We start from the raw sequence: 26,668 nt of genomic DNA, 5'->3' as shown, positions 1-26,668 counted from the left end.
AGCCAGTTCAGTCGGTAGGCCTCTGCAAGTCCAGGCTTGTTGGTGGGGGCCGAATGTAATGCGACATGAATCCCAGATCCCGGTTGAGTCCGCATTCATGCGTGCGGAACTTAGCTATAAGTTTTTGCTCAGCAATTTTGCGTTGTCGCGTCTCCTGAAGGCCTCCTTGTAGAATGCTGACCCGGAGATCAGAGGCTGAATGTCCTTGACTGCTGAAGTGTTCCCCAACTGGAAGGGAACAGTCCTGCCTGTTGATAGTCGCACGATGCCCGTTTATTCGTTGTCGCAGTGTCTGCATGGTCTCGCCAATGTACCACGCTTCGGGACATCCTTTCCTGCAGCGTATGAGGTAGACTACATTGGTCGAGTCGCACGAGTATGCGCCGCGTACCTGGTGGGTGGTGTTTCCACGTGTAATGGTGGTGTCCATGTCGATGATCTGGCATGTCTTGCAGAGATTACCCTGGCAGGGTTTTGTGGTGTTGTGGTTGCTGTTCTGAAGGCTGGGTAATTTGCTGCAAACAATGGTTTGTTTGAGGTTGCGCGGTTGTTTGAAGGCCAGTAGTGGGGGTGTGGGGATGACCTTGGCAAGATGTCCATCCTCGCTGATGATGTGTTGGAGGCTGCGAAGAAGATGTCGTAGTTTCTCCGCCCCAGGAAAGTACTGGACGACGAAGGGTACTCTGTCAGTGGTGTCCCGTGTTTGTCTTCTGAGGAGGTCGGTGCGGTTTTTTGCTGTGGCGCGGTGGAACTGTCGATCAATGAGTCGAGCGCCATATCCCGTTCGTACGAGGGCATCTTTCAGCATCTGTAGGTGTCTGTTGCGCTCCTCCTTGTCTGAGCAGATCCTGTGTATACGGAGGGCTTGTCCATAGGGGATGGCTTCTTTAATGTGTTTCGGGTGAAAGCTGGAGAAGTGGAGCATCGTGAGATTATCTGTGGGCTTGCGGTAAAGCGAGGTGCTGAGGTGACCGTCCTTGATGGAGACGAGTGTGTCCAAGAATGGAACTGAATTTGGAGAATAGTCCATGGTGAGTTTGATGGTGGGATGGAACTTATTGATGTCATCGTGTAGTCGTTTCAGTGATGTCTCGCCGTGGGTCCAAAGGAAAAAAATGTCATCGATGTATCTGGTGTATAGCATCGGTTGAAAGTCCTGTGTGGTGAGGAAGTCCTGTTCAAACTTGTGCATGAAGATGTTGGCATATTGAGGTGCAAATTTGGTCCCCATGGCTGTTCCGTGCGTCTGGATGAAGAATTTGTTGTCGAAGGTGAAGACGTTGTGGTCTAGAATGAAACGGATGAGTTGCAGAATTGCGTCTGGAGATTGGCAGTTGTCGGTGTTGAGACGCGACAACGCAAAATTGCTGAGCAAAAACTTATAGCTAAGTTCCGCACGCATGAATGCGGACTCAACCGGGATCTGGGATTCATGTCGCATTACATTCGGCCCCCACCAACAAGCCTGGACTTGCAGAGGCCTACCGACTGAACTGGCTTGGGACAATTCACACCTCTTTAACCTGGAGTTACCTCTCTCTCTGCATCTTTGATGATTTGATTGCCTGCAGGTGCTCGCATTCCGGGGCATCTCTGACTGTGTCTATATAAACATTTCTGGAACAAGCCTTTCCATTCACCTGAAGAAGGAGCCGTGCTCCGAAAGCTCGTGTTTGAAACAAACCTGTTGGACTTTAACCTGGTGTTGTAAGACTTCTTACGGAGTTCTTCAGGGTAGTGTCCTAGGCCTAACCATCTTCAGCTGCTTTATCAATGACCTTCTCTCCATCATATGGTTAGAAGTGGGGGTGTCCGTTTAATGCCCCAATATCAACATCCTGGGGGTTAACGATTGAACACAAATTGAACTGCGCTAGCCATATAAATACCATGGCTTCAAAAGCAGGTCAGAGGCTGGAAGTTCTGTAGTGAGTAACTCATCTCCTGACTTCCCAAAGTCTGTCCACCATCTACAAGGCATAAGGAAGGAATGTGATGGAATATTCTCCACTTTCCTGGATGGAGCAACTTCAAGAACACTCAAGAAGCTTGATACGATCCAGGACAAAACACCTACTTGATTGGCTTCACATCCACCCATCTACAAGATGCATCGCAGCAACTCAGCAAGGCTCTTTCCACAGCACTGTCCAAACACGCGACCTCTGCCATCATGAAAGGCAAGGACAGCAGATGCAGTGGAACACATCATCTGAAAGTTCCCCTCCAAGCCATTCACCATCCTGCTTGGAATGGTGAATGGCAAAATCTTGGCACTCTCTTCTTAATAGCATTGTGGGCGTACCTACACCACATGGACTGCAGTGGCTTAAGTTTGTAGTTCATCATCATCATCTCAAAGGTAAAGCAGGACGGGCAGCAAATGTTGGCCTGGACAGAGGCGTCCCATGTTCCGTGAACGAATAAATAAAAAATACACTTTTATGTTTGGGGTTTCTGCAATTTGGGTGTGGAGAAACAGTTGTCTGTGTGCTGGTTCCCTGTTTTTATATTATTAAAACTGGCTTCCTTGACCTTTGGAAGAATAAATAGTGTGTTGATTTAAGCTTCGAACAATAGTCAGAAACATATTGGTGCCTATAGAAATACCTGCACTTGGTTGGCACGGTGGTGCAGTTGTTAGCACTGCTGCCTCACAGCACCAGGGACCTGGATTCAATTCAAATGTTGGGTAACTGTATGTGGAGTTAGCACATTCTCCCCGTATATGGGTGGGTTTCCTCCTGGTGCTCTGGTTTCCTCCCACAGTCCAAAGATGTGCAGGTTGGATAGATTGGGCAAGCTAAATTGTCCCTTACTATCCAAAGGTTATTATTAATAATAATAATAATAATAATAATAATCGCTTATTGTCACAAGTAGGCTTCAATGAAATTACTGTGAAAAGCCCCTAGTCGCCACATTCCGGCGCCTGTTCGGGGAGGCCGGTACGGGAATTGAACCCGTGCTGCTGCCTTGTTCTGCATTATAAGCAAGCTATTTAGCCCAGTGCGCTAAACCAACTCCTTGGCTAAATGGTGTTAACAGGGTCATGGGGTTAGGGCGGGGGAGTGGTGGGCCTGTGTAGGGTACAGACTTGATGGGTCGAACCTTCTGCAGTGTAGGTATTCTATGATTCTATGAATCCTGGTACAATTTCTGGGAATCGTGGTAAATTGTGAAATCTGAAAGGATCGAGGTAGTGTTGAACTTCTGGAACGAACAGTGAAGTGATTATCAGATGGGAAAGTAGGAGCAACTGGAGGAACTTGATGGGATTGAACATTTTGGTTATTTTAATTATTCTGGTCTTGAAACAGAGCCAAACATTCATGTTCTGACCCAGTACTGTTGTAGTACTCATTTTCTACCACCATTGCTACTACAATCATTGGCTAGTGAACTAAGCAAACATTTCAAGAGACTTCAGGCTGGGGTTTGCAATCAGTCCTGTCAGTTATTTTAATAATAGTAATAATTGCTTATTGTCACAAGTAGGCTTCAATGAAGTTACTGTGCAAAGCCCGTAGTCACCACATTACGGCGCCTGTTCGGGGAGGCCGGTACGGGAATTAAACCCGTGCTGCTGACCTTGTTCTGCATTACAAGCCAGCTGTTTAGCCCACTGTGCTAAACCAGCCTCTTCAGCATCTAGAAATTCTAGGATTTTGACATTAAAGCAAAGTAAAAATGAAGTTTCCCAAATCATAAAAACACCAGTTCTGTTCAGTTGATAGCACTCTAGCCTTTGTGTCAGAAGGTTTAAGGTGGGTTGAGGTCTCACTGCAGGACTTGAGCACAAAACTTTAGACACACACTCCAGGGTAGTACTGCCAGATGTGCATCTTATTCATGCGAGGTTAATTGAAAGGCTTTCAAACCACTCAAATAGACTTCGGAGGGTGTGTGTGAGAGCGAGGGCTGCCATTCAAAGTTCTGTAGAGCTGAATGACATGGGGGAAGGTCACAGCCTCCACGTTGTGGGAGGCACTTAAGGCCGGAGTACAGGGTGAATTTATCTCAATTCGGGCACACAGGGTGAGGGTAGAATGAGAGGAGAGCGCGAGGCTTGTGGATGAGATTTTGAGAGTGGACTAGAGATATTCGGTTGGGCCAGAGGAGGGTCTATTAAAGGAGGCAGAGGCTCCAGTTGGAGTTTAGGTTGGTGTCCACAGAGAAGGCAGTAGGGCAATTGCTGAGGGCCAGAGGGGCAGTTTACAAAAGGAGGAAAAAGTGAGGAGGGTGTTGGCAAACCAACTGACAAGCAAGCAGCGATGAGGGAGAAATGTTGTCTGCATTGGTTCCAGACTCGCAATGCTGAGACCAGGGCTGGCAAGAACGGGAGGGATGCCAACAACAGTGCCCTCAAAATAGTCCCCCTATGCGACACTGCCTCCATCCGCCCCCAAACATACCCCTCCTCCAATGCCCATTTCTTGACCATTGCGAAACTTGCGGCCTAGTAGTGGCCTCACCCGTGGGGCTTTCCCCACCCACACGAACCTCGAAATTATCCCATTCACCTTCCTAAAAAAGGACTTGGGGGACAAATCCTGCATCACAATTCCTAAGTAGGTGTATCCGACACCAGATGGACTGCAGCAGTTCAGGATTGTGGCCCACCACCACATTTTTCAAGAGCGATTAGGGATGATCAATAATTGTTGGTCTTGCTGGGCATGCTCACATCCAACAAAAGAATTAAAAGTCCACCAAAATAGTCAGGAAAACTCACAATTCTACACTACTTCCATCATTCGGTTGGCATATCACATGATATTACAGCCAATGTCAATTTTTATTTTTACTTCAAGGATTATCAATTTTGTGATAAGCCAATCTTTGATTCTATTTGCAATTAAGATGTCTGCTTGATAGAACTGAATAAATCAAGTTATTTTTTATTAAGTTTTGTTAAGGCATTTTTTGTTGCGTCATTTTTTAGGAGTTTTGTGACTGTTTAAAGAACTCACTCAGTAATTTTACCCGTTTTAATAACAACTTCAAAACAGGTCCATTTGTTTTTTAGATATTGGAACAAAACTAACTACGTACTTTTTAGATGTCATAAGTAAAGTATTTGGAGTTCGACATTTCAAGAAATGTTGTAAAGTACAGTGTTGAGGAACACTGCAGCATTTAAGTACAAATTTACTGATGGTGGCCTAAGGTTTAACTGAAGAATAACTGTGTTAACCTGCCTTTCTCTTTGAATGCTAACTAACCACAGGCAGCACGGTAGCATAATGGTTAGCACAGTTGCTTCACAACTCCAGGGTCCCAGGTTCGATTCCTGGCTGGGTCACTGTCTGTGCGGAGTCTGCACGTTCTCCCAGTGTCTCCGTGGGTTTCCTCTGGGTGCTCCAGTTTCCTCCCACAGTCCAAAGATGTGCGGGTTAGGTGGATTGGACATGCTAAATTGCCCTTAGTGTCCAAAAAATGTTAAGTGGGGGTTACTGGGTTATGGGGATAGGGTAGATACGTGGGCTTCAGTAGGGTGTTCTTTGTAAGGGCCAGTGCAGACTCGATGGGCCGAATGGCCTCCTTCTGCACTGTAAATTCTAGGAAACCCTTTATTTCAGTTTAGTATTTTAAATAATATTTTTTACAAGCAATGGTTGTCACTGGGCCTTCCCATAATAAATGTAATAGTTCTGATTCCTTTACACACTGCCAACACGTTGGGATCAGTATATGCCTCATCATTGCAATTCACTCAAAGAAAATGTTAACTTTTCTTATCACTTCTCTTTTGGTGAAATCTTTTGTTCTTATTATGGTATTGATACCAGAGAATAGAATACCTTTCCCACTTATCTAATCCAACATCAGTATAAAACACTGCCTAATATAGTGTGACCCATGCAGTATTTATCCACATCTATCCTGTCTCATCAATATGCTTTAACCAAAACTGAGAAGAAAACCTTTATTGGATCCACATTAATTTGTTTTATTTTGCACATCACACATTCTTTTGGTCTGTCTGAATAAAACCAACAATGTAGCATTGCAATGTTGGGAATTGTCAACACTTATGTCACTGACCCTGACCCATGATGGAATGGCTTGAATCAAACCAATTTAATTTCACACAGGATGCTGAAGTATAGCAGACTCGTCCAAATCGTATTCAAATGCAGGTCATAGAGGTGTTGTTTTATATTGCATATAGGCCCAATACTGGAGCATATATAATACAGTTCAGGTCATCTTAACCATTAGTTAATTGGCAAAGTTTACCCTGTCAATATCGGAATCTCATCTATGTATTAATATCCTTGAGTTAGTAGAGCAGTCATGCCCCCCTTGCCCTGTGGCATATATTGAAATCTACAGGTAATGCTGGTTCCAGAGGAGGCAGTGTAACCTTCTGCAGCCTGTTACAACAAACAAAACTAAAAGACATACCATTCACTTTGTTTAACTGTGAGCAAAGCCACAGGAGATTTACTAGTTAGTAATTATAGGTATTTCCAATATAAACTAGAAAATAAATTAATTTGGATCAAAGATATTTATGGAGTTCCATTCAAGTAAACAAGCTAACCACTGTAACAATCCAAATTCACCTGTATTTCCATTGAGTAAAAAATTAAAACTTTTTCTACCTCGGTCATATTAGTAAAGAAGGGACTGAATGGTGAGGTCCACTCATCTATTCCGTTATCTTTGTTATAAAATTGGTGTGCATAGTGAACCATACAGGCAGAACCAATCTTCACAGAAAGCTTTAACAATCACCAGTCAGCACGCAGTTAGTCATCAAAATGGGAGAAGTATAGGAAAAATAAAAAAAATTCTAAGTTTGTTACCTCACAGGACACAGATTGAGTGCGATAGCTTGGTACAATCTTGAAGGTGATACTTCCTCTCATTTCTCTCTGGAAAGTAGAAAACGTGAATATCCATTAAAACCAGAATTTGGCATTTGAACATTATGTGCAAGTTGAAACTACTAAGTTTAGCAATCTACGTTGTGCTGTAAACAGTTCCGCAACAAAGTTTCAGGTTTAAAATAAAAATTAATGACATGTAGGTTTCAATGAGCAGGCCAGCATTCATTGCCCATCTTTAATTGCCTTTGAGCAGGCGGTGGTGAATTGTCTTCATGAACTGCTGCAGATTATGCGGTGTAAATACATCGTGTGCTGTTAAGGAGGGAGTTCCAGGATTTTGATCCAGCAACAGTGAATGAACGGTGATATATTTCAGAATCAGGATAGTGGATAGCACGGAGGGGAACTTGAAGGTGTTGGCGTTCCCATAGATCTGTTGCCCTTGACTTTCTAGATGATGGTGGCGGGGTTTGAAAGGTGCTATATAAGGAGCCTTGGTGAGTTCAGCAGTTCATCTTGTAGGTGCTGCCACTGTGTGTTGGTGGTGGAGCGAGTGAGTGGTTGTGGAAGGGATGCAAATCAAGCAAGCTGCTTTGTCTTGGATGGTGTTGAGCTTCTCGAGTGTTGTTGGAGCTGCACGTATTCAGCCAATGGGAGAGTCTTCCATCACATTCCTGACTTGTCCCTTGTAGGTCATGGATTGGCTTTGGGGAGTCAGAAGGTGGGTTACTCGTTGTCTTAACCTCTGACCTGCTCACTGAGTCACAGTATTTATTTATATGGCTAGTCTTGTTGTGTTTTTGGTCAATGGCAACCTCCCCACCAAGGGGATTCAACAATGGTAATGCCATTGAAAAAGGCAAGGGAAGATGAATAAATTCTCTTTTGTTCGAGAAGGTCATTGACTGGCAATTGTGTGATGCCAATGTTACTTGCCACTTGTCAGCCCAAGCTAGGATATTGTCCAGGTCTTTTATTAAATAATTTGGATGAGTTGCAAAAGGTGCTGGACATGGTTAAATCGTCAGTGAACAATACCCCAAGAACAGATAAGTTATTCCTGGTCAAATATCTTTTTGACTCAAGAATGAGAAACAGGCAAGAAATCATCATTGAGTCAAGTAAGGAAAGAGAAATTTGTCTAAGTATAAAATCGCATAAGGCCAAGAGGCCATTTGGCCCATTGAATCCAAACTGACAATTCAGCTAGTTCCATTCCTTGCTTTTCCAATAACCCTGCAGAACTTTGACCTTCAGGTGTTTATCCAATTCTCCTTTAAAAGCTAAAACTGAATTCACTTCCACCACACTCAGGTATTGAATTCCAGATCTTAACCACACTCTGAATAAAATTTTGTTTCTGCATGTTCCTTTTTTATTCTTCAGTCATCAGCATAAATCTGTGCCCTCTGCCAAAGGGAACAATTTTATTTCCCTCTCCTCTGTCCAGAACCCTCACGATTTTGGGCGTCCTATGTTACAGACGCCAGGCTGGGTCCCAACAGTGGCTAAGGTACTGGACCAGAGCAGCAAAGTTTAAAAAATTTTGTAAGGCTGCGCGAAAATATCGATTTGTTCCAGAAGAATAGACATGGTTATTTTACAAACAAAACTTTATTAAAACAAAAGAAAAACAATATTTAAATTTTTTAACTTTAAAACTGACAAGAACAATTTACATATATCTCTTAAACCTAACAACGATTTCCCATTAAACAGCACCTAAAACAAACATACATCTCTCAACTCCACTTAGGCAGACGGGCAATAATGATACTTGAATTTACAGAATCTATTCCTGTTGTTAGTGTAACTACTTCAGCCCCTTTTCGAAAGTCTGTCTTTGTGGCAGCTTTTAATGACCTCTCCCGATGACTTTCCAAATCCTTCTGTCCCCACCTGTTTGACCAGGATTCTTTTCTCTCTCTGAGCTCCGCCCAGACCCTTAAACAATGGTTCTGTCCTGGGGTGTCCAGACTTGAACTCATCATTGCTTTCTGGACTTTCTATTGCCCACTCCTGTTTACAAAAAAGAACAGGGCCATGCTATGAATATGCAATTAATCTCCAATTTATGGACAAAAGAGGCCATCAGACTCTGTAATAGGCTAATGGCTGGTCAGACCAGCGTGTGCCGGAGGACAATGGGATCTTGAGTGAATCACCCCGGCTGACCAGGGGCATCCTGTTTATTCCCATTAACGAGTTTCTGAATGGAACAATGTAACTCAGGCCAGGTGTGGGCGTATATCTCTGACTCAGTCCTAGCAGTTTTATCCACTACATCGTCGATCCAATTTCCTAATATCTCCTTATAGTAACACCTATCAAATCTCTGATCTATGGAGAACAACCTCAGCTTCTCAAGCTTACCTTCGTAACTGAAGTCCCTCATCCTCAGAAACGTTCTTGTAAATCTTTCATGCATCCTCTCTAAAATCTTCACATTATTCCTAAAGACTGCTGTCCATAACTGGACACAATACTCCTGTTGAAGCCAAACCAATGCTTCATAAAGGTTTGTCAGAACTTTTCGACTTCGTACTCTCAACATGAGCAGCCAGAGATTGAGGTCTATATCAGTAGCGGTAACATAGGTAGTATGGTAGCACCCTGATAGCACAGTTGCTTCACAGCTCCAGGGTCCTAGGTTCGATTCCCGGCTTGGATCACTGTCTGTGCGGAGTCTGCACGTTCTCTCCGTGTCTGCATGGGTTTCCTTCGGGTGCTCCGGTTTCCTCCCATAGTCCAAAGATGTGCAGGTTAGATGGATTGGCCATGCTAAATTGCTCTTAGGTTAGATAGGGTTACTGGTTTACGAGGAGAGTGTGGAGGTGTGGGCTTAAGTGGGATGCTCTTGAACTTGCGTTGACAGTGGGCGGGAGGCAGCCGCACAATGGAGGGCTCCTGTTCGGGAACGGCATTTTCGGGGCTTTCAGCCCAGTCCCAGGTCCACAGAGTCGGCAAAAGCAGGGAGAAGGCACAGTGAAGGAAAATGTCGAGGGTGAGCAAATAAACGGCAGTAAAAACAAATAGCTGAAGGTCCGTCAGGGAGTGGAAAGGTCATCAAGGAAAATGGAGGCTGGAGCACCAGGGGAGGCAGCATTGCTTACGGCTGAAGAAATGACTAAGGTAATGGCTGCGGAATTCGAAAGGCAGTTTACAAAATACATGGAGACAATGAGGAAGGAGATGAGGGAGGTTTTGAGTGTGCTGGTGGAGGAGGCGATTTCCCCAGTGACGACGGCGGTGGCGAGCGCAGTGGCGGTGGTGCGGGAGCAAGGGGAGGCGCTGAAGGAAGTGGAGGAGACATTATTGCAGCACGGTGTTCAACTTACCTCGATAGGGAAGGAGATGTGGAAGGTGATGGAGATTAACAAGGATCTGCGAGGAAAAATGGAAGACCTGGAAAACAGATCCTGGCGACAGAATTTGAGGATTGTGGGGCTGCCCGAAGGAGTTGAAGGACCGAGGCCGACAGAGTATTTTGCCGTGAAGTTGGCGAAACTATTGGGGGAGGGGGAGGATCCCTCCCGATATGAACTGAATCGGGCTCATCGGTCGTGGAGGCCTGTACCAAAGGCGAGTGAGCCGCCAAGGGTAGTGACTCTGTGCTTCCATAGGTACAGTGTGCTGGGCCAAGCAGAAGCGGGTGGTGCAGTGGGCTGGAGCTGGTATACGTGTATGCCAGGACTTTACTGTGGAGCTGGCGAGGAGGCGGGCTGCCTTCAACCGGGTGAAGAAGGCACTGTACATTAGCAAGGTGCAGTGCGGCATTGTATGTCCAGCGAAGCTGAGGGTGACTTACAAGCTAAAGGACTTTTATTTTGGAACGGCGGAAGCAGCGGAGGAGTTTGCAAAGGCAGAAGGACTGTGGCAGAACTGAGAAATGGCCATGTGCCGATGTAACCTCATGACTGTATTTTCTTCTTTTTTGTTTCACTGCGTACGGGTGTATGGGCTAAAGGAGCCAATGTTGTATATATTTGGACAAGGGAAGTGATGGGACTTTCACCTGAAATGAGGTCTCTTTGGGATGTAGGTGGATATGAAGGGTGTGTGCGCTAAAAGGGGATTTCTGGGCTTTCCTCGGGCCGGGCAAGGGGGAAAGGGACCTGGATGGCCTACGCGCTGGCCGGTTTAAGCTGGCCAGTGAACGGGAGTGAGGTGGGGGGAGGGGCTGCGGCCATCGGAGCCTCCGAGGGGTCTAGCCGGGGTGGAAAGTTGGGGGGAAGGAGATTTACAAGAAGCAGAGGAGGGGAGGAGTTGGAGAGGGGGAGGGGGGTGTTTACAACTCTTGGGTATCATGTACGGTACTCTTTCAGAGGTTGGATGGCATTGAGTGTAGGGGGAGGCGGGGGGGGGGGGAGTGGACTCTATAGCTTAATGGTGACCATGGGTGGTCCCGGACTCTTATTTCTTTTTCTCCTTTGTTTTTTGTTTCCACCATGGGAGTGTTTGTTTTATTGGATGCATATATTGACAGGTGGGCCGTGGTTTGGGGGTGGTAGGAGGATGGGATTGTTGTTATTGTTAAGGGGATTGATTTTGTATTTGTTATTGTTTACTGTCTGTGGGTGGGATGTAAATTTTGAAGGAAAATGTGAAAATGGGGAATAAAAATATTTAAAAAAAAGTGGGGTGCTCTTTCCAAGAGCCGGTGCAGACTCGATGGGCCGAATGGCCTCCTTCTGCACTGTAAATTCTATGAAAGAGCACAGTAAGAAGTCTTACAACACCAGGTTAAAGTCCAACAGGTTTGTTTCAAACACGAGCTTTCGGAGCACGGCTCCTTCTTCAGGTGAATGGAAAGGCTTGTTCCAGAAATGTTTATATAGACACAGTCAGAGATGCCCCGGAATGCGAGCACCTGCAGGCAATCAAATCATCAAAGATGCAGAGAGAGAGGTAACTCCAGGTTAAAGAGGTGTGAATTGTCCCAAGCCAGTTCAGTCGGTAGGCCTCTGCAAGTCCAGGCTTGTTGGTGGGGGCCGAATGTAATGCGACATGAATCCCAGATCCCGGTTGAGTCCGCATTCATGCGTGCGGAACTTAGCTATAAGTTTTTGCTCAGCAATTTTGCGTTGTCGCGTCTCCTGAAGGCCTCCTTGTAGAATGCTGACCCGGAGATCAGAGGCTGAATGTCCTTGACTGCTGAAGTGTTCCCCAACTGGAAGGGAACAGTCCTGCCTGTTGATAGTCGCACGATGCCCGTTTATTCGTTGTCGCAGTGTCTGCATGGTCTCGCCAATGTACCACGCTTCGGGACATCCTTTCCTGCAGCGTATGAGGTAGACTACATTGGTCGAGTCGCACGAGTATGCGCCGCGTACCTGGTGGGTGGTGTTTCAACTCTATGAAAGAGGGATGTGGTCCTGCATGCAGATTTTAAGAGCGAAAAGGAGGCTTACAAGAAGGACCTTAAAAGTAGTTGTCTCTGGATTACGCTTGATGCCAGTGAGTACAGAAATAGGAAGATAAGAGTAGATAAATGGCTGGTTGGAGAGATGGTGAGAAGAAAAGGCTTTTGGTTCATGGGACATTGGGAACAGTTCTGGGGACAGTTGGGTCATTACAGGTTTGACCTGAACAGGGCCATGAGCAAAGTCGTCAAGAGGTGATTTGCTGGTGTTGTGGGGCAAGGTTTAGACTGACTTGGTGGGGAGTGGGGAATGGGAATGAGGATGTTGCATCAGTAAGAATTAAAAAAACACTCAAAAGATTTGTCGAGACAGATAGGACTGGAGTAAAAAATAGTAGGGTATTAGGTGCAATCAGACTCCGAGGAAATAAAGCAAGATGTAATTTAGATATACAGTACGTGCATGTAAATGCATGGAGTGTGATAAGTTGCAGGTGCAAATAGCCATACAGGAATATGATATTGTGATGATAATGTTCAGGAAAGATGAGAAAGAAAAGGCAAGAGGTTTAACAGGATTGATTGAGAATATTAAAATGTTGGAGAGAGGGGATTTCCTGGAGCAGTGAAACACAATCTATTTTGTTAGAGTTAAGAAACAATAGAGGTGGACTTCCGGTTGTGGCTATGCGGAGCTAAGCCGCACGTTCGGCAGCTCCCGCTACTTGTTTTATTTGAAACTTGTACTTGAAGTACCAAACGGCGCTGTCTCGACAAATCCCGGTGGGGGAAGGTGTCTGGAGGACCATTCCCCGCAATTGATGGTGCTGCTGGGAGTGGGGCAAAGGAAAAGGCTGCAGCAGCTCCCCAAGAAAAGCGGGGGAAGAAGGACAAAATGGCGGCCGGCGGATCACCCGAGGACTGGTGGAAGTGGGCGCAGGAGCAGCAAGCTTCTCTTCTGCGCTGTTTTGCGGAGCTGAAGGCTGAGTTGCTAGACTCCCTGAATGCGACTACCAACAGGCTGCTTGAGACCAAGGCGGCCCAGGAGGTGTCCATTCGGGAGTTGCAGCAGCAGGCCGCTGAGCGGGAGGAGGAGGCCGTGGTCCTCGTGGGGAAAGTGGAGTTGCACGAGGTACTTCACAAAAAGTGGCAAGACCGCTTGGAGGAGCTGGGCGTTCGCACGAGGAGAAAGAATTTGAGGATCCTGGGCCTGGTGGAGGGGCTGGAGGGGTCGGATCTTCCGTCTTATGTGACCACGATGTTGAGCTCGTTGATGGGAGCGGGGTCCTTCCATTTGCCCCTGGAGCTTGAGGGTGCCCACAGAGTGCTGGCCAGGAGGCCCAAGACAAATGAACCCCCGCGGGCTGTGCTGGTGCGGTTCCATCGATTCAACGACCGGAAGTGTGTGCTGCGCTGGGCCAAGAAAGAGAGGAGCAGCAAGTGGGAGAATTCGGTAGTGCGAATCTACCAGGACTGGAGTGCGGAGGTGGCTAAGCTGCGGGCCGGGTTCAACCGGACGAAGGCGATGCTGCATGCCAGGCAGGTCAAATTTGGAATGCTGCAGCCTGCGCGTCTGTGGGTGACATATAAGGACCGGCACAATACTTCGAGTCCCCGGAGGAGGCGTGGGCCTTTGTACAGGCGGAGAAGCTGGACTCGAACTAGGGTCTGGGGGCACACTATGGCTGTTGCTGTTTTCGCTGTTGCTGTTTTGCAAATTCGACATGTGTGTTTTTATGCTGGTTTTTTTTTTTGCTCTGTTTCCGGGTGGGTCTGTCTGTTGGGTATGGTTGTGGGTTATGTGGGGAATGTTGGGGGTTTGTGTTTTTTTTGTTCCCTTCTGTACGGGGCTGGGGGTTGGGGTGAAACTGGATTTTGGGGAGCTGCGTCAGAAGGGTGGGGTGTGGCAGTATGAAAGCGCGGGCTTTCCTCTGGTTTCCCGCGCTGCGTGGCAGGGGGGGTGGAGCTGGCGGTGGGGGCGTGGCCTCTACTGGTTTTCTTTCCCGCGCTGAAGCAGTGCCAAGGAGGTGTGGCAAGAGGGGGATGACCCCATGCCGGGAGGGGATGGGTTTTGGCGGGAGCTGCCAGAGTCAGCAGAAGTCAGCTGACTCACGGAAGTACCATGAAGGGTGCGTCGCGGCTAGGAGGGGTCCTAGCCTGTGGGGGGGGGGGGGGGGGGGGGGGGGGGAGGGAGGGAGGCATGGGGGGAGATACCAGGTTGCTGCTGGAATGGCCAGGAAGGAGCTGGTGTGGGCCCGGGGGGGGGGGGGGGGGGGGGGGTAGAGGAGAGGCGTTATCGCCATGGGGAACGGGGCGCGCTGGCCTGGGGTGAGCAGTTGATAAGCTATGGCTAGCCGGCGGGGGAGGGGAGCGGGTTGCCCTCTGATCCGGCTGATCACCTGGAACGTGAGGGGGCTGAATGGGCCGGTTAAGAGAACTAGGGTATTTTCTCATCTGAAGGCGGACGTGGCTATGTTCCAGGAGACCCACTTGAAGGTGGCGGACCAGGTTCGTCTGAGGAAGGGGTGGGTGGGGCAGGTTTTTCACTCAGGATTGGATGCGAAGAACCGGGGGGTGGCGATTCTGGTGGGGAAGAGGGTGGCGTTCGTGGCGGCTGAGGTGGTGTCGGACAAGGAGGGCAGATATATCATGGTGAAGGGTAGGCTGCAGGGAGAGAAGGTGGTGCTGGTTAATGTATATGCCCCGAATTGGGATGATGCTGGCTTCATGAGGCGCTTGTTGGGCCGCATTCCGGACCTGGAGGCAGGGGGCCTGATCATGGGGGGAGACTTTAACACAGTGCTGGATCCCCCCTGGACCGGTCCAGTTCAAGGACGGGTAGGAGACCGGCGGCGGCCAAAGTGCTGAGGGGGTTTATGGACCAGATGGGAGGGGTGGATCCCTGGAGGTTTGGGAGGCCGAGGGCGCGGGAGTATTCCTTTTTCTCTCATGTCCATAGGGTTTATTCCCGAATAGATTTTTTCGTCCTGAGCAGGGGATTGATCCCAAGGTGCAGGATGCCGAGTATTCGGCCATAGCAATTTCAGACCATGCTCCGCACTGGGTTGATCTGGAGATGGGGGAGGCGCGGGACCAGCGCCCGCTATGGCGCCTGGATGTGGGGATGCTGGCTGATGAGGTGGTGTGTAGGAGGGTCCGGGGAAGTATTGAGGGGTATCTTGATACCAACGACACGGGGGAGGTCCGCGTGGGGATGGTCTGGGAGGCTCTGAAAGAAGTGATCCGGGGGGAGCTGATCTCCATCCGGGCCCATAGGGAAAGGAGGGAGAGGAAAGAGGGAGAGACTGGTGGGGGAGCTCCTGGAGGTGGAGGTGGCCGATAGAGTTGGAGGAGCTAGTCAGGGGGATTGGTCAAATGCAGTCAGGTAAGGCGCCGGATGGGTTCCCGGTGGAATTTTATAAAAATTATGCGGATTTGGTGGGCCCCTTGTTGGTGCCACTATCGCTGGCGGGTAGAGTGCAGTCCGTCAAAATGACGGTTCTCCCGAGGTTCTTGTTCCTCTTTCAGTGTTTGCCCATCTTTATCCCTAGGGCCTTTTTTAGAAGGGTGACTAGCAGCATCATGAGCTTTGTTTTGGCGCATGGGACCCCGAGGGTGAAGAGGGTCTTCTTGGAGCGGGGTAGAGATGGGGGGGGGGGGGGGGGCTGGCGTTACCGAAATCTCTCGGGGTATTATTGGGTGGCCAATGTGTCGATGGTGCGCAAGTGGGTGATGGAGGGGGAGGGGGCAGCATGGAAACCGATGGAGAGGGCGTCCCGTGGAGATACAAGCCTGGGGGCCCTGGTAACGGCGCCGTGGCCGCTCCCTCCTACAAGGTATACTACGAGTCCGGTGGTGGCGGCTACCCTCAAGATTTGGGGGCAGTGGAGGTGACATAGGGGAGAAGTGGGGGACTCGATGGAGGCTCCGTTAAGGGGGAACCATCGGTTCGTCCCGGGGAACATTGATGGGGGATTCCAGGCTTGGCACAGAGCGGGCATCAGACAGCTGAGGGACCTGTTCATTGATGGGAGGTTTGCGAGCTAGGGGAAGTTGGAGGAGAAATTTGGGCTCCCCCGGGGAACATGTTCAGGTATCTGCAGGTAAAGGCGTTTGCCAAAATCATAGTGAGGAAGAGGTAATTGAGAGACTGAGTGGTTAAATTGGTCAAGAAGAACTATTAGAAAAGCAGATTGTACTTAAAATTGATAAGTCAACAGGACCAGATGAGATGCATCCTCAGATGTTGAGGGAAGTATTTAAAAAAAAAAAAATTTAGAGTACCCAATTCTTATTTCCCCCCAATTAAAGGGCAATTTAGCATGGCCGATCCACCTACCCTGCACATCTTTTTCGGTTGTGGGGATGAGACCCATGTAGACACGGGGAGAATGTGCAAACTGCACATGGACAGTAATCCGAGGCTGGGAGCGAACCTGGGTCCTCGGCGCCATGAGGCAGCAGTGCTAACCACTGCATCACCGTGCGGTCCCTGTTGAGGGAAGCATTCCCTCATAGAAATTGTGAAGATGCTGGCTATAAACCTCCAAGCCTCCTTCGATACGGGAGGTAGTGGCAGAGGACTGGACAATTTCACATGCTACAGACTTAATCAAAAAATGGTATAAGGAAAAACTCAGCTATTACAGGTCAGTCAGTTTAAGCCACTGTGTAGGAGTCGCAGCGAGGCCCACGCTGGAGCTGTAGAATTCAGAGTTGTGAGAGTTTTAAAAAATATATTTTTCTTTGACAAATTTTCATCATTTTCACCATACAAAAGAAAAAGAACAACCCCAACAATATAAAAAAAAACAATCCTACCCAAACCCAAGAGGCCCCCTCGCCTCTCCCCCCCGAACCCCCAACAGTCAACAGTAACCAACTCCCGAAAGTGCATAATGAACAAACACCAACAATTGTAGAACCCCTCCTTCACCCCCCTCAGCTCAAACTTCACCTTCTCCAGGGTCAAAAACCCCAGCAGGTCCCCCCCGCCATGCCGAGGCAGAAGCTGACCTTCACCCCAAGACTCGCCCACCAACACCGAGACGAAGGCTAAGATGTCTGCCCCCAGTCTCGCCTGCAGCTCAGGCGGTCTGACACCCTGAATATAGCTTCCAGGGAACCAGGCATCACACCCACATGTAAGACCCCCGTGATTGTACTGAACACCGTCCTCCAGAACCTCGTCAGCTTTGGGTAGGAGCAAAACATACGAACATGGCTTGCGGGGCCCTTCCCTCACCGCTCACAGAAATCCTCCACCCCCTCGAACAGCCAGCTCATTCTTGATTTTGTGAGGTGCGCCCTATACACTACCTTCAGCTGTATCAGTCCCAACCTTGCATACGAAGTTGAGGCGTTCATTCTCCGCAGTACCTCACACCAAAGTCCCTCTTCCAGCACTATCACTACTCTTCCTCCCACTTCGCCTTAATCCCCTCCATGGACACCCTATCATCCTCCAGAATCCTCCCATATATCGCTGAGAAGATCTCCCTCTCCAAACCCCCGCTGACAGCCCCGCCTCCAACAACGAGGAGGCAGGCGCTATTGGGAAGGACGGGAAGACCTTTCTCGTACAGTCCCGCACCTGCATATACCTAAACCCTTCTTCTCGCGTCAACCCATACTTCGCTCTCAGTTCCTTGAAACTCGCAAATCGCCCATTAGGAACAGGTCCTTAATTTCCTTGATCCCTCTCTCGTCCCACCCCTAAAACCTTGCATCCATCCTCCCTGTCTCAAACCCATAATTTCCCCCTAATCGGTATCCCCCTCGACCCACCCCCACTTTAAAGTGCTGTCTAAACTGCCTCCAAATCTCAACGTGGCCAACACCACCGGAGTCACCGAAACTTCCCCTGGGGCCATCAGGAGCGGTGCCGTTACCAGTGGCCGCAATCCCGACTCCCTACAAGAGCCCAGCTCAATCCCAAACCTTGGGGTAGTAAACTGGAGTGGCTGCACCATGCAACATGGCGCTGGCCGCTCACGGACCTGGCCTAATAGTGTCACCCCTTTGGCTGGCTCGGGGGCCCCAGACCACCCCCAACCGTGCACCCAGCCCCTGATAAAGTACCCCCTGCCCGCGGATCTGCCCTCCCCGACTTGGCGGTGCTGGACTGAGTCTGCAGCCGCCACGCCAAGCTCCCGACGGGTGAGACCATGAGAGATCCACGCTATCGGGAATTCGGCCAGTTGGGGACGGAGCATCGGGTGGTGGGCCTCAGGCAATGTCCTGAGGCTGCTGGTAAGGCGCACGGCATACTCTCGCGGAAAGCGGCACCGCCCCCGATTTAGTTGTGAATGGGGATTTGCCGGCCGATCAGTGAACGCGATTTCGGCATCGGGGCCCAGAGAATCCCGCCCCCCTATGTTCCACTGCCCCCCCCCCCCCCCCCCCCCCCCCCCCCCACCTCACAATTGTGTTCCACCACCACTGGTTCCAAGGGCTCTATAACCAATGCAAACAGGAGGGGGGTACATAGGACATCCCTGCCTCGTACCCCGGTGCAGTGTAAAATACTCCGATTTTATGCTGTTAGTGCGCACACTTGCCATTGGCTTCTTATACAGCAGCCGCACCCACTCCACAAACCTCGTCCCAATCTCGAATCTCTGCAGTATCGCCATCAAATAACCCCACTCTACCAGTTCAAAAGCAACCACCAGCTCCGTCTCCCTTCCCTCAACCAGAGAAAGGACCACATTCAACTCCCTCCTCATGTTCGAGAACAACTGCCTTCCCTTCACGAACCCCATCTGGTCCACCCCAATCACCTTCGGGAGATACCCTCCCAATCTTAACGCCAACACCTTTCTCAGTATTTTGGCATCCACATTACAAGGGGGCACAAGTTCAAGGTGAGGGGGCAAAAGGTTCAGTGGAGATTTGCGGGGGTAGTTTTTTTTTACACAGAGGCTGGTGATGGCCTGGAAACCACTGCCAAGTGAGGTGCTTGAGGCAGATACGTTGCGACCTTTAAGACTTATATAGATAGACACATGAACAGACAGGGTATTGAAGGATACATGCGGTTGGTCTAGTCAGGACACATAATCGGCGCAGGCTTGGCGGGCCGAACGGCCTTTCCTGTGCCGTACTATTCTTTGTTCAGCAGACTTATGGACCTATATGACCCACACTCCACCGGTTCCTTGTCCTTCTTTAATAGCAACAAGGTGAAAGTCTGCCCCATTGCTTGGGGCAAGACGCCACAACCCATCGCATCATCAAACATTCCCACCACCAAAGGCGCCAACTTGTCCTTAAATTTCTGATAAAATTAGACCGGGAACCCATCGGGCCCCGCTGCCTTCCCTGCCTGCATCCTCCCAATCACCTCCTTCACCTCCTGCTCCGCCACCGGCTCCTCCAACCCTGCCTCGGACACATCAGCCTGTTCAGAAATTCCCTCACCCCCTGCTCCTCCTCTGGCAGCTCTGACCTATACAGGTCCCTATAAAATACTTTATTAATCTGCACCTGAGCCACCATCAACTTCCCGCCTTATCCCTGCCATCTCACTCGACGCTGCCTCCTTCCGGAGCTAGCCGGTATATGTCCTGCCTTCTCCCCGTACTCGCAAACAGCCCCTCACCCTTCTCAACTGACGCACTGCTTTCGCCATGGACAATTGGTCGAATCTTGCCCACAACTCTTTCCTCTTAGCCAGGAAACTTAGGTCCGGGCCTCCCGCTTACCTCCCACCCACCTTCAAAATCTCCTGTATTAGTCTTTGGTGTCCTCCCTCTCTTCCCTATCCACCATAGCCTTGAACAAGATCACCTCCCCCTCCTTTGCCGCCTTCAGAGCCTCCCAAACCACCGACCGCGAGACCTCTCCGTGCAATGAAACCGCACATTCTCCTCGATCACCTTCCCGATCTTGTCACAGAAGCTCCGGTCCGTTAACAACCTCATGGCCACTCTCCACCCCGGCCTCTGGACTACCCCCTTTTACAAAACCACATCCATCCAAAGCCAGGACCCAGTGAGTTGATGATCCACTCATCACTGGCTCAATTATGCAGCATTGCCTCTTTGGTGACCACAATTAAAAAATACAACCGAGAATACAGCCTCAGCTTCTTTTAAGGCTGTTGAGTATGGATTTTGTCCAGCTGCATCTCAAGGCTGTACTGGCCTTTGTATTATGAAGTCCAATTTGGATAACAAATTATTAACTCCCCAAAATGTATGTGCTATCTGGGATTGGTTGGCATAACACCATGCTCAGCCTCCTTGGATAATGCATTAGCTTGAGATAATTTGAATTGTCACTGCACCACTGATATTTCCATTAGTAATATTAAAATAACCCATTCACTAAGCACAGCAGTGATTTTATGCAGGAGAGGGAGAAGTTCCTTTTCAAGATTTGATTGGAAGCTCAGTGAGACAACCCTCACCAGTGAGTGGGATGGGGCAGCTTTTAACTTCCCCTGTGGTCGAATAAATGCAGATGGAAATTTTTAAGGCTGGAACAGTGTGATATTCATCAGGGTTTAGCTTTTTCTACAGTCCGAGGAAAGTTATGAAAGAGTCAAAGCTGAAGCATGAATGGATGTGGTTTGTAGTGTTAAAGGTTACTGGCAGCTCGTTTCAGAGATTATGCGTTTTTGTAAACTGAGTTTCTCACATTTCAGGGCAGAGTTATCCATTTGTGTGTGGTGGCAGGTAGTTCCGGCAGCAACCTTCCTGCTAACCAGAATGGTGGAAACTTGCACCCTTTCCCAAACTTGGGAGCTAATTAATTATGCACAGGCAAGCATCAGGCAGGTTGGGAGCTGATTAGTATGCCCACCATCAGTTCGCGGGTTTGAACATATTTAAACATTGGTCCAACACACAGTTACATCCTACTGTCTCCAGCCCAATTATCTTCACGAGATTGTAAAACATATCCTCAAGCCTGAAGCAAAAGGTCAGAAGCCTCAGGAAGGCAGCTGCACCCCAATACAGCCATCAGGCCCTTGATGACTTGATCGGAGGAGTCTGGGCGCCAAGGCATGTCCTTTACCCAATGGATGTCTCAAGCATACACACCGCTCATCTCTGGCCCGGGAGGCTGCTATCCAGGAGGTAAGTGCATCGAGCAACCACACCCAAAGCGCCATCCAATGCAGGAAGAGGGTTAATGTCCACTCTGCCGGGGTAAGTCCTCCTTTAACTCCCTCCCAATATCAAATTTTCAGCATGGCATCACGTACTAAAATGGCTACTCTCGCTCTCAGATCCATTCATGGGGGACACATATCAACACTGATTCTCTCACAGAGACATTCACATTACCACCATCCCATCTGTTTTTCACACTCCATCCTCTGGCCCTCTGGGAAGGGCTTGCCACAGAGAGCTGACATGTATTTCACACAACATCTGCTCCATCCCCTCTGGTCACATGCCTTCCTTTCACCTTCATACAGGCCAAGCTGTCACACAACAGGTGCCGGGGTGTGTGTGGGGGCAGGGGAGGGGTGAGGGGGGGGGGGGGGGCAGAGATGGAGCCCAAGGTCATTGTCCCGACTGAATTTGAGGAGGCTGCAGACGAACTTGAAGAGGGGGTAGTCAGCCTTTCCCAACTACCTAGTACAAATCAGAGCTCCATTATTTCATCAAATTCTGACAAACACAGTAAGTCATAAGTAGTCTTATATAGCTTATGCTCATCAACTAAAACTCTTCTCTAATTTATAGGCATGAGGTCAACACCTTCTACGCAGCTGAGCAGCACTCCTAGCCCCAGAGCATATCGAAAGACAAGGAAGCTCACAAGAACTATCACAGCACTCACCACACCCTCCACCAGCGCAGAAACTCACACCTTGGTGGGGTGTAGCTCTAGATTAGACGGCATATCATTTTCTGGAGAACACCTCACTGTCACATCTATGCAGCAGTCAGAGGCAGGGACAGCCCAGGTACTGGCACTCGGAGGGCTGCTAGTGACCAGCCACCCGTTCAGTCCCAGACAGATGATGAGCTTCTAGAAGCAGCTGCCAATGCTGGAGATGCAATAACAGGCAGTGGACATCAAGCAGAGATTTGGCAGTCACACAGCAGACGAGATGGAGGAGTCCCTCTGTGTTCTGTCTGATGTCATAGCTCCAAAATGCAAGCGCCTCGGGATCACTGGGAAGATTGGTGACCACCATGGAGACTTTTATCCAGCAGATTTTGTCGGATTTGCGCTCAGCCCTGCACTCCATGGTCTCACACTCTGGTGAGCACCATCAGGATGTAGGCGACATAGGGATGTAGGCACATTCTCCTCCCACCAGGCGCAAAATCTCCTGCAGGAGTCGGGCCCTTGGGCACCCACAGATAGGCTGACTGTGAGCCAGACTTCCTGGGCCTTCTTCTCAGGACACTCCAAGGGTGTGCAGCAACTTACAGTCTCCTCTGCCTGTGCTGTCACCCACCACCGAGGGTGCTTGTGTCCCTGAGCAGGAGACCATTATCAGATTGGGGCCCTCCAGACCCTGGGCCACAAAGGACATCCACCAAGGTCTTCACGGGCTTCAGGGCGTAGCTGTCTGAAGGCTGCTTCCATTCTGCTGTGGGTGTCAGGGCTGCACCTAGGCATAGCAGTCATGTTAGGAAGGTAAGGGGGTAGCATGGTGGCGCAGTGGGTTAGCCCTGCTGCCTCATGGTGCCGAGGTCCCAGGTTCAATCCCAGCTCTGGGTCACTGTCTGTGTGGAGTTTGTACATTCTCCCCGTGTTTGCATGGGTTTTGCCCCCCCACAACCCAAAGATGTGCAGGCTAGGTGGATTGGCCATGCTAAATTGCCCCTTAATTGGAAAAAATGAATTGGGTACTCTAAATTTATTTTAAAAAAGGAAGGTAAGGAAATTTTGATGTCATCTCTGGTTCATCGGACGGACAGACAGACCAACCCACCAACCCCACACAGCTGGTCTGGGCTCTTTTGTGCCTGTTGTGTGCAATCACTGTACATTAGGGGCCTCACGGTAGCATGGTGGTTAGCATCAATGCTTCACAGCTCCAGGGTCCCAGGTTCGATTCCCGGCTGGGTCACTGTCTGTGTGGAGTCTGCACGTCCTCCCCGTGTGTGCGTGGGTTTCCTCCGGGTGCTCCGGTTTCCTCCCACAGTCCAAAGATGTGCGGGTTAGGTGGATTGGCCATGCTAAATTGCCCGCAGTGTAAGGTTAATGGGGGATTGTTGGGTTACGGGTATACGGGTTACGTGGGTTTAAGTAGGGTGATCATTGCTCGGCACAACATCGAGGGCCGAAGGGCCTGTTCTGTGCTGTACTGTTCTAATATGTTCTAAAAAATAAATTTACATTTGTTCACTTGGACCGTGGCCTCACCTTTTGACTTTTATGCTTCAGTCTCCGCACATGCTCCTTCTCTCGACAATAGTCTCAAAATCCCAAAACCGAAAGATGGTGAACACGTGACTGGCCTTCACTATTGGCATGCCATATAAAATGGAGCTGTGCCCCCTTCACTATCGCCTGCATTCCTATCTTATGCTCCGTCGATGATGCGACTTTAATGTGAAGCCAGTGAGTTATGTGTTTCCCTTTAACAGTGCAAATGAGAGGATTGGCTTTCCTAGACAAGGACAGGGACAGAAGAGCTCTCTGTGATGGATGTCAGCACAGGCAGAGGAGACTGTGGACTGTGTCCTGAGAGGAAACAACAGCAAATCTTGCTCACAGTCAGCCTCCCTGTGGGTGTTCAAGGGCCTGACTCCTGCAGATGTTGCGCCTGGTGGGAGAACATGCCGACATTCCCATGTCACCTACATCCTGATGATGCTGACCAGGGTGTGTGACCATGGAGGGCAGGAAAATTATTTCCTGGACAAGGAGGTCTTCCTCGTTTGTAACAAACCTGACACCAGCCCACTCTTGCTGCACCATAAAATTAGAGTATCCCAAGAAGGGGCCCCGTAATCCAGTATACCCGTCCTCCTATACTGCCATATACCTCTACCAGACAGAATTGCTATTACTTTGTTTTCACAAAACATGATTACTCTGGGACTGCAAAACTCTGTACTTCAGGCTGGTGTTTGATGTTCCCTCCTTCACTGTTCATGTGCCCCAGATTTACCTCAAGCTTCATATGTGAAGGTAGAGCTACCTCCTGTTATTCTCCAGCCTCCTCCAATAATACTGGATCCCATCTTTGTTGTGGTGGACGTTCCCACCCTTCAGAGTTAGTGTCTTTGATGTCTTCCACATTATGAAGTGCAATGGGAAATGATTGAATTTCACAGAAAACTATATTCTATTCTTTTTGATTGATTTGATTTATTGTCACATGTACTAAGGTACAGTGAAAAGTCTTGTTTTGCGTACAGTCCAGACATCATACCATACATGAAAAAATAGGTCATAAATAAATACACAATGTAAATACATAGGCACAGGCATTGAGTGAGCATACAAAGTGCAGTACTACTCAATACAGAAGATGTATGAAGACATCAGTTCAGTCCATAAGAGGGTCATTCAGGAGTCTGGTACCAGCAATGAACAAGATGTTTTTGAACCTGTTAATGCGCGTTCTCAGACTTTTGTACCTCCTGCCCGATGGACAAAGTTGCAAGAGGGAATAACCTGGGTGGGAGGGGTCTTTTATTATGCTGCCCGCTTTCCTAATGCAGCAGGAGATGTAGACAGAGTCAATGAACGGAAGGCGGGTTTGCGTGATGGACTGAGCTGTGTTCACAGCTCTCTCTAATTTTTTATGGTCTTGGGCCGAGCAGTTGCCATACCAGGCTGTGATGCAGCCAGATAGGATGCTTCCTATGGTGCATCTGTAAAAATTGGTAAATGCCAAATTGCCTTAGTGTTCTGAGGAAGTATAGGGCCTGTTGTGTTTTCTTGGTCGTAGTGTCGATGTGGGTGGACCAGGACAGATTGTTGGTGATATGCACACCTCAACCATCTCCACCGTGGCAGTAATGATGCAAACAGGGGTGTGTACGACACTTTGCTTCCTGAAGTCAATGACCAGCTCTTTAGTTTTGCTGACGTTGAGGAAGAGATTGTTGTCCTTTGCAACAAACAAAAACAAAGATAATCCGATATACTCACAAGCATCTTTTGAAGCTGCTCCACTGTCTGGTTAGCTACACTGATGCCATTTATTTCTCTGATTTCATCACCAACATGGAGTGTTCCTACAAGTTTAAAAAGAGTCAGGTAAGAACTTACATTTCTTATTTAGGTGAAGGAGTTTCCTTTTTCATAAACTGACCCCCCTCTTTCCAGAAATCCAATAGTGGCCTGGATTCTCCGTTATGAGTCCGCCCCTGCTAGCAAGGATGGAGATTTTGGCACGCCATTCGTTGGTGGCCGGATTCCTACTCCCACCTCTTGTCAATGGGATTTCCCATTGAAATCACCCCATGCTGCCGTGAATCCGCAAGCAGGGGGCGCACTGCCAGAGAATCCCGCTGCCAGCAATCGCATAATTCCAGCCACTATCTGGTTTAATGGTTTACTTGAGCAACCTATTCCACAACTCTATTGTCCCATGTGTGAGAAAATTTCACTGATCCTCTTTTTGCCTCATACTTCTTAATTTTTTATAACTCTGTCCCTTGGCAACATAGAATTAAACATTGATGGAAAATCTATGGATCAAATGTTGCCTCCAGAAATATGAATTTTAAATTTAATTTCTTGGAGTAGCAATAGCTAAATCTGTGGATGCATATAGATTTCTGAATTCTTACCTTGTCTATGGATCATTCCTCCATGCATTATCCTTGCAACGATACAGTGGTTCAACTCATTCATTTTTAAAGTGATCCCCTAGGTGAAGGAACATGGGGAAAATTAACATGATACACACAAGGTTTATTTAATCAGAAATATAACGGTTGTATTCAAAACCGTTTCAAAGTGAAACGTTTGCCACATATAAAACATTAAATCCATGATGTAACCTAATAAACTTTCTATTGTTGGCAGAAACAGTACCCACATTTGTATATATAAAAAATAATAATCTTTATTATTATCACAAGCAGGCTTACATTAACACTGCAATGAAGTTACTGTGAAAAGCCCCTACTTGCCACACTCTGGCGCCTGTTCGGGTACACTGAGGTAGAACTCAGAATGTCCAATTCACCTAACAGCACGTCTTTCAGGACTTGTGGGAGGAAATCTGGAGCACCTGGAGGAAACCCATGCAGACACGGGGAGAATATGCAGACTCCGCACAGTGACCCAAGCGGGAATCGAACCTGGGACCCTGGCGCATTGAAGCAGAGATATATCTCAAGATAGAAATGGAGATAGATGATGACAGAGATAGATGATGATACAGTAGTGATAGAAAAAGATAGCTGATGAAAATGAATAGTGATAATGGAACAAAGAAAGAGTGAGGGAGTGAGGGATGTCTCATGCTTGGTCAGGAGCTGTGTAAGAGTTGTGTGCTTTAGTGATTAGCTACAAGGAGATGTCTGGG

At 48.5% G+C, this 26,668-nt stretch overlaps 1 protein-coding gene across 16 annotated transcripts in view; it reads right to left on the bottom strand.

Annotated features, from left to right (window-relative positions):
- caska (calcium/calmodulin-dependent serine protein kinase a) overlaps positions 1 to 26,668 on the bottom strand; it is a 740,678-nt gene that overhangs the window by 81,717 nt on the left and 632,293 nt on the right. For all 16 annotated transcript variants that reach the window (XM_038802093.1, XM_038802098.1, XM_038802088.1 and 13 more), the window contains 3 exons: positions 25,926 to 26,004; positions 25,282 to 25,367; positions 6,816 to 6,884 (listed from right to left, as the gene is read on the bottom strand). In XM_038802093.1, the coding sequence (XP_038658021.1) occupies positions 6,816 to 6,884; positions 25,282 to 25,367; positions 25,926 to 26,004 (234 nt within the window). The remainder of the gene's footprint in view (positions 1 to 6,815; positions 6,885 to 25,281; positions 25,368 to 25,925; positions 26,005 to 26,668) is intronic.

The sequence above is a fragment of the Scyliorhinus canicula genome, chromosome 7 (assembly GCF_902713615.1).
Source record: "Scyliorhinus canicula chromosome 7, sScyCan1.1, whole genome shotgun sequence".
Classification (NCBI taxonomy): Eukaryota; Metazoa; Chordata; class Chondrichthyes; order Carcharhiniformes; family Scyliorhinidae; genus Scyliorhinus; species Scyliorhinus canicula.
This window is presented reverse-complemented; position numbering and strand designations above follow the sequence as displayed.